The 8,953-nt window shown below is 30.8% G+C and overlaps 1 protein-coding gene across 6 annotated transcripts in view; it reads left to right on the top strand.

Moving 5' to 3' along the window:
- The window catches only part of LOC111638452 (C2 domain-containing protein 5-like), a 112,125-nt gene that overhangs the window by 61,387 nt on the left and 41,785 nt on the right, over window positions 1–8,953 (top strand). For all 6 annotated transcript variants that reach the window (XM_023384172.1, XM_023384169.1, XM_023384173.1 and 3 more), the window contains one exon: window positions 5,275–5,400. In XM_023384172.1, coding sequence (XP_023239940.1) covers window positions 5,275–5,400 — 126 coding nt within the window. The remainder of the gene's footprint in view (window positions 1–5,274; window positions 5,401–8,953) is intronic.

Here is an 8,953-nt window from a genome sequence, read left to right as displayed (position 1 = left end):
TAAAGTATTTTTCTGAGGTCTGTCTTATCAGGTAAATTACTGTACACAGTGTATGCATTAATTTTCATTTTCATGTAGTAAAGGCTCTATGCCTTCATAAAGGACGTACTTTTCCTTTGTTTAAGGGTATTTAGGCAGTTTATTCTCTGTTATATTCTCAAGTAAGCAATACATACAAGTACAGTACAGTATTTTCTGAGGAAACACTCGTACTTATTATTTTTTAACCCCATTCCCGATAACCCAGCATTTTCACAAACTCTGCCACCCTTCGGTCCACATTAGGCTGAGTTTTCGAGGTTCTACTGTAATACAAAAATTGATTGTGACCTTTCAAGCATCAAAATGTCAACATGAATCAGTGAACCAGAAACAAAGGGTTGTCTTAAATTATATCCCATCATTAAGTAAGATACATAACAAAATGGCCAGGGCTAATAATGTTTTGGTAGTATATTGATGCAACCCAACAATCTTCAAAATTCTAAGGAATGATAAGAAACCATATAACCATAATTCTTCCACAGGGATTTACTCCATCTTGATAAACGACCAATGCTTCAAATCAAAACTGGTCTATGTAGGTGCCACTGGGTGTAATTTACAGCAGCGACTCAAGGGGCATAAGTATGCAATTGAAAAAATCTCAATAACATGAACAATGGCAGCTTACTCACAACACGAAGACATACAAGTAAACTGGGAGCAAGCAACCATCATCAGACCCACATCTAATATACACACTATGGGCTATCTAGAAAAATTTGAAATTTATAAGTCTCATAAAAATTCCAGGTCCATTAACCATAGAGATGCAGACAACTTGTCTACGGCATGGCAATCTGTTTATGAAATTTGATTTTATTAAAGGATAATTATTCATTTATTTTTATATTTTATTATTTATTTATTTATTTCTTTATTTTATTAATTTTACCTGCAATTGCTGTTATTTATTTATTTGTTTAAAATAATGTCCTTGTATTCAAATTGTTATTTTTTTACAATTGTATTTGTGTTCTGTAAATTTTGTATTCATGTTCTTATATTTTTCCATTTCATTGTAACTGAAGATTACTGAAACTTAGAAACCAAAGTTAGACTGGAAGATCGACTACCAAAAATTTGTGATCTTACCAAATGATTTGATTATTTTTCAACTAAAATTTGACTTTCTCCTCTTTGTAAAAAAAAGAAAGTAATGGAAAATTTATCTCACAGGAACATCTTCCTTTCAGGGGCAGACATTCCCTGTTAGCCAGTGAAGGGCAAATGCGGAATTTTGTTAATTTGTTAGGTTTTAGTGGACAAAAAAATTTTTTATAAAATATTTTGTTTAAATAAATATTTGGAATCTTATAAGTTTTATGGAATTATGATATTATTTGGAACAATCTGTTTTATTGTAGATTCCAATTTGTCAAATAATAATCAAAAAATTTCTCAATTTTTTTGATAATTGATTTTTTCCAAATTTCCATATATAATTTTTTAAATTCTGTTGTGAATGTATACACTAGATACATAACATAATTTTTTTATTTAGCAAATAGTTTGGCTGGAAGTAGTGGAAGTGGAAGTGCTGGAATTAGATCCCAAGTTCCACGGCCTCCTTTGTCACAAGACAGTCTTGGTATGATGGTAAGTATTAGAAAGTAATTTTTAACTATATTTATAAAATGTTTCTTTTAAACATTGCTGATTTATAAAAAATTAATTAAATATAATCCTCATGATATTACTGGTGTAGAATTCAACTAATAAATAAGCAATTATTTATAACCAGCATTAATTCTCTTATAAATGAACGTTTTCTTCCATCTTTAAAGGTCATCATCAGATTTCTATGTTTGTAAAAGAACTAGTTATGTGCCGGATCATTAAAAATGTACAGTGGTGCCTCGTATAACATACTTAATCCGTTCCATGTGCACATCTGTTAAGTGAAAAGTCCGTTACACGAAACACATTTTACCATAGAAATACATGTTAAAACATATAATTCGTTCTGCAGCATAAAATAACTGTACTGTTACATAAAAAAATGAAAATGGAGCAGTCACCAATTATGCCGAGTAGTGAGATATTGTGAGGAGGAGGTGGAGGAACACTTTCTTTACACATTCATACAGATAGACTTTTTACACATTGCAGCAGGTCAGGTCTCTTTTTATTGTTTTTAATTGGAGTCAGAATCAGGAGAGGCTATGGAGCTTGCAGAGTCATCTCCTCTTGTTCCATCCTTTGTTTTTTGGCAGCTTGCTTCTTGAAAAACATGTCCAAAGTGGTCAACTCCTCTTGTTCCATCCTTTGTTTTTTGGCAGCTTGCTTCTTGAAAAACAGTTGGCCTCAGCTTTGTTTGGATAATGAGTGTTGGTAAACTCTTGAACCTCTCCCCATTTGACAAGGAAGTTTTTGTCAGCTTTCACTCCTTCTGATGATGTCTTGTTTTGTTTCAATTGAAATCACCTTTCTGTGTTTTTAGAATATGCTTGCACAACACTTGAATAAATGTAAATACCCTGCACTGAGGTGATGTACGTAATAAACAAGGGAGCAAGCCAAATCCCAATGGGAGCTCTGTACTTCAGATATANCAGGGTGATTTCTTTTCTTCTTTTAATAGCAGGAACATGTGACTTCTTTAATAATAATCTATATTCTTTTAAAACATTCACAAAGATGAGTTGGCTTCCTTCCTCACATGGCAACATCATTTTGATAGGGTTGCCAGTATTTACTTAAAAATGTGAGCATTTACTAATAAGTAAAAGTAAACTTTTATTTGCACAAAAAAGTAAGTACTTTTACTTCAAAGCTTTTACTTACAGTAAGTACTTGTACTTTTATTAATAACTTTTAAGCATTTATTATTTTTTATTCAACTGGCCCAATATGGTCTGGCAATCTGACTGCTGTATTATTTAAAAAGTAAGTGAAAATAATGTACGGCGTAGAAAAGTGAGTATGGATGTGTCACGAGTTCCTGTCCTTTGTCTGACACGGGAAGCGCCATCCGACACATCAACAGCTCTTAAGAGAGAGCAAATATGCTGACTAGGACAAAACTTACAGCATAGAAGCCAGAAGGATCAGCTGATGTGTTTATTTATATCACATAGATGTGACATAAATGGAAAATAAGATTTAAGTTTGTGAATTTTGAGTGTGGGGACTTCATAATTGCCATGTATTATATATAAAATTCATAGTTCTTTGTAAATTTAAATTTGAAAGATTTCATGAATTTTTATTCAATTTTTATTACATTTAAACATTCATAGTTGTATTTCTTTGTGATCAAATCTTAGAAAGACTTATAAATTAGACTGAAAAATGTTTGTTCCAATTAAAAATAATACCTGTTGGAGCATGCTCCAGCATATATTATTTTTAATTGGAAATTATATAAAGATTGTCTTTTTTTTAATTATTAAGAAGTTAAAAAGATTTTTCCCAACATCTTAATGTATTTTAATTCAAACTTTTTCTTCTGTGCTTAACATTTAATTCAAAAAATGTTGTAAATTATAAATGTTATTATTTTTATAGTCTGGACTAAGGTTTTTTAAATTTTATGGAGTGATACATTGATTATTTTTTGTCTGTTTTCAAAAGTAAGAAAATTCATTAGCACCAAATCAGATGATTATGGAAGTCTCACAATGACAATACAGTAGAGCATCGATTATCCAAAACAATTTGGGACTGGGGTGGTTCGAATAACTGATCGTGTATGAAAAAACATATTACCCTATCCCATGTTGAAATTTTTTTGTTGCATGTTGTTTTGTGTTGAATGCAAAATATAATTTTTTTAAAAATAATAATCATGGCTATTGTATCGTTAAAAATTATTAATTCATTTTGCACAAACAAAATAAATATATTGAAAAATATTAAAAAAAATTATATTTTGGAAGTTAATGTAGTATCAAAAACGTTTCGATTCATCATGACACATGTCCTGACACACAGTCTTCAGAAAAACACTACAAAAAACAAGCAATACTCACTACTCGTGATGGGGGGGAAAAGCCTTGTTAAAATACTGGCGCATCCTTAAGTACCCTCTCGTGGTCGCACCAGTGCTGACAGCTAAAACATGCACACCAACAAAAATAATATTGGAGTAGCCCAAGACATAACCAAATATTACAGTGCTACAGCACTACCGTGTTTCCCTGAAAATAAGACATCCTCTGAAAATAAGACATCCTCTGAAAATAAGACCTAGCAGAGGTTTTGCTGAATTGCGAAATATAAGACTGCCCCCCAAAAATAAGACCTAGCAAAGTTTTTTTTAGTCGTAATGGTCATCGACAAATGGTTGAAAGTGGCTGTTGGCTTTTTGAAAGTATAGCCACTGATTGGTCAGCAGATAATCACGCCGCATGGCATGATTTGCATAAGACTATTGCTTGGGAATCACAGATTTGCATAACGTTACGGCTGGTGATCTCTAATTGGTTGGCCGGGAATCACGCCACATGACATTTGCATAGTGCTACGGTTCAGTAAGTACTAATTTGTCATCGAGCCCGATGTCGACGCTATGAAAAGGTTAAGTTGAAGCGAGAGTGGGAAATCCACTCCAGCACGGAAACTTTGTAAGTTCAGTTTGACACGACCGGATTTACGTCTCTCTTGTTTAAGTTAGACTTGGGAAGTTTTTTGTTCAACTATAAATGTGAATTCTTCTTCATGGAAAAATAAGACATCCCCTGAAAATAAGACCTAGCGCATCTTTGAGAGCAAAAATTAATATAAGACACTGTCTTACTTTTGGGGAAACGGGGTAGTGGAAATTTGAATTTGCCGATTGGAACACTTTCGGTTAACCGATGTTTTGGTTGATCAGTATTCGGATAATCAATGCTCTACTGTAATTGCAATAATCTTCTAAGGAAAATTACTTGGAAGATCATTTGGTTACTTGCAACTATTGTTTAGTTTGATGCATTTGCATTTGGTGGAATGTAGAATATATCACCATTCTGAAAATCATAAACTTAAAATTCTGCTTTATTAAAGTCCATAAAGCAGATTTTTAAGTTTGATATGATAAGTTTTTGAGTTGATTCATTTTTTTTAATGAAATATTTTGAAATGTACCAGTTTTTTCTTGCATTCACAATGATTTTTAAATGTTTTTGTGAAATTTTCTTAAGTATTTTATTTTATTGAGAGAAAAAGGATGTTTCACAAAATACATATTATGTATTTTATGTATTCCACACAGATGCATGTAATTTTAATTATTGTTTATTTTAGTTATCACCAGTGTTTCGATTTGGAAGGCGAATCGGGAATTGTCGTTCGTGGTATTGGAACGGCTGTGATATTAGTCAAATTGACCGATTGTTTACAACAGAGTCCTCCGAAGGATGGAAATAGAGAGTATGTATTGAAAGTTTTGGTTATTTTAATGACAGAAAAGCATCCATTTAAAGTTTTTACTTCTGTAACAGAATAACAAAACATATTTTCTGTTAATTTTAAATGTGTAAAAGCATCTCCTCTCAGGAATGTCATTTCATCTCCAGAAATCAAAAATTTATTATTTTACTAATTTAATTTTTAGAGAAAGTTAGGTAATTTTTCTTTAAATATTATATTAAAAACTTAATACATTAAAGAATCTGTGGAGACATCATTCTGCCTTTTGCTTCCAAGAATGAAAATGAGATAAAAAATGCTTCAAAATCACTTTTACCATTATATTACAATAAGGTTTTTCATTTCGTCATTTAATTGTGTAATTTTCTACTTCATTTTTTAAACATTTTACAAGAAATTAATTTTTTTTTAATTGAGATGATAAAAAGATTTTCCTGAGTCAGTTCTGACTTACTTGCATTTTAAAAATCCTTTTTCAAGATTCAGCATAATTAATAATGTGTTGATTCTTGTAAACAGAAGTTTCTTTTTGCTCTTGCATAATTTTCTTTCATTATAAGGGGTAAATGTTAATTATTTTATTATGTAATGGTTGAAGGATATCTATTTATATTTTTACTAAAATAAAAACAGGAAGAGAATTTTTTAGGATAAAGCTATATTTATAAGAAAACATACAAAATTTGATTCACAGAAGGCTAAATATAGATATTATTAATATATATATACATTTTTAGAAATTTAGAAATATCTCAAAGATTGTGTCTTGGTGAAATATATATGGACACATTATCTAATGTATCACGAAAATAATATAGGAATCATATAAATGAAATTATTGATGCTTTTAATGTCATATAGAGCACTTTTTGGGATCTATAAATTCTATTATTAGATCCACACATTTCAATTTTAATGATTTTGACATTCAAATAGAATTGCTCATGCTCTGAATGATTTTAAGTTCAAACACAAAATATTTGAACTAAAAATTTTTACATCAGGCAGAGATTTTAGAAAGACATTCTGTAGAACTAACACTAACTGGAATCCATATTAGTGGTAAAAAGTTAAAATAAATTTAAAATAAGTCAACAAGAATGTAAAATAAAACATCATCAAGATTAAATAAAATAAAGCATAAAATAGTCTTATAACAGTCCTCGAGAGCTATTGTGCATAGCTTACTCCACCCAGCTAGGACTCATGTTTGTGTTATGGAGAGAAGCCTGATAGTTTTATCGGACTGACTGTTGTTTCTGATTTTAATTGGGACAGAGGATACTCCACTCTGTTGTTCCTTTTTTACTGGATCTTTTTGCTTTTAATCAAGTGGTAGATCGATACCTACATTTTTCATCAAGGAAAAATATCTTTTGGCATGCATTAAATAATTAAACTTACTTCAATAGGTACTAAATGTCAGAAAACTTATACAGAAGTATAAAAATAAACTTTAATAAACTAATGTTTTTGGTCCTATTCAATGATCTTTCCTAGATTTACAAATTGTAAATTTAGAAATGCAAACATCAAAATATAGAACAAAATTTTTACAATGCTGAACAAATTTTAAATTAATAATAATTATCACCTGCACATCGGATTTAACTAAATAACACGTACCTCAGAAAAAACCTTCAACCGAAGCGAAATAAAAATTTAACAGTACAAACGTTTTCAGACCCCTCCTGGGTCCATCTTCAGGCAAAAAATCGTTTGAAAATTTACTAAGTACGAAAAATATTCGTTTAGAATGATTTTTAAAATGACGTTCAGAGATACAGATCACGTGATTCCGTTCTATCTTTTCGGGTTTTAAAAATCGTTCTAAACGAATATTTTTCGTACTTAGTAAATTTTCAAACGATTTTTTGCCTGAAGATGGACCCAGGAGGGGTCTGAAAACGTTTGTACTGTTAAATTTTTATTTCGCATCGGTTAAAGGTTCTAAGGTACGTGATATTTTCCTATCTAAAAATTTTGAACAGATTCCAGACAAAAATGTCAAAAATCTACTTTTCCATTTATTCTTACTAATACCTATTGAGAGAGTAAAATTTTGGTGACAAGTTTTCTAATTGTTGGCAACACTATTTAAAAAAGTTTTCAAATTAAATGATGGAAGGAGAAAATAAGAGTCTATTCACAACATATTTTTAACTTTGCCTTGGTAAGCATCGAATAAACACCGCACTTAAGGTGTGTGTCTTAGTATAATTAATATTGCTGAGAGAGAGACAGATAAACACTGCACATAAAACCAACATCCGGCAAGAAAGATTACAAGAGAGCAAATATTTTCAACTGTGTTTAACTGTGCTTGTTGAACATGGTTGAAAACATTTTCTTTCTTGTAATTTCTTCTTGCTAGATATTGGTTATATGTGTTTATTAATGTAGTCCCAGTTTTTGAGTAGTTGAATGTAAGATCAAATTTTATACTGGAGAGATAAGCAACATTACCAAGATATCATTATTCGTTTTTTCTTTAACAGAAAAAATTATATTTCTTGAGACTATACATACAATATCAGTCAATTTCTTTCAGTCCCTTCACACATTGTTGATGTATTAACAATTCTACGGCAGAGTTGACCTTTTATTGTAGGCTAGTCATCCGTCATACAATGCAAAAAAGTTAAAATTGTCCTCTAGCAGTGGCACATAGATAAAATTAATAAGTACATTTTAAAAAATTGCCGGGATGAATTTACTTTAACACAAATTGACTCATATTGTATGTATAGTCTCAAGAAATATAATTTTTTCCGTTAAAGTAAATTTGTCCTGGCGATTTTTTAAAATGTACTCATTTTTTCTTATTACTTCAGTTATTGCTACAAGAGTTTACCGAGAAATTCTATACTCAATTTCTAGTGTAGTTATATAGATCAGAAACAAATTTCTGTTATGTTTGTTTCTGACAAGATTCTAGTTCTGAATGAGATGGTTGGGTCATTACCAGAGCCATAGACCATGCCCTTAGGAGTAAAAACAGTCAAAGGAGCTGATAGTTTACATGCGATCCTTGGCAAGATATAGTCACCAAAATCTCTTTCTGGTTTCTAATGATGTGAAAATGGTGTCTAATTCCACATGCCCAAAAAAAATTAGAGTAACTTATTCCAATATCTATATTATAATTATTAATAAAAAAATACATATATTTAAACACAACATTAAAAGCATAACTTTCATACTTTTCCAGCCTGCATTTGTTTATGATAAATATTTTCAATTTATTCACAAACCCTGTTCACGACATTAACTAGTTATTATCTTAGAAACACATTTGGCATTCATCCACGAAATTTCAGAACGATACATTTTTCGAATGAGAATGGTAGACCCAAAGCAGGTTTACGAATAAACTGAAAATGTTTGTTTTGTTTATTGTAAACACAAGCTCCAAAAAAAAATCAATTCAAGCTCTGGATGAGACAGTTGGGACACTATCGTAGCTGTAGAGCATACCCATAGGAGCAAAAAAGTCAAAGGAACCATACCTCTAAGTGATCCTTTGCGAGATACAGCCCCTGAAATGAGAAAC

The sequence above is a fragment of the Centruroides sculpturatus genome, unplaced genomic scaffold (assembly GCF_000671375.1).
Source record: "Centruroides sculpturatus isolate CEXI.00-Female unplaced genomic scaffold, Cexi_2.0 scaffold1252, whole genome shotgun sequence".
Taxonomy (NCBI): domain Eukaryota; kingdom Metazoa; phylum Arthropoda; class Arachnida; order Scorpiones; family Buthidae; genus Centruroides; species Centruroides sculpturatus.
Note: the sequence above shows the minus strand (reverse complement) of the source record. Positions and strands in the feature narration are given on the sequence as shown.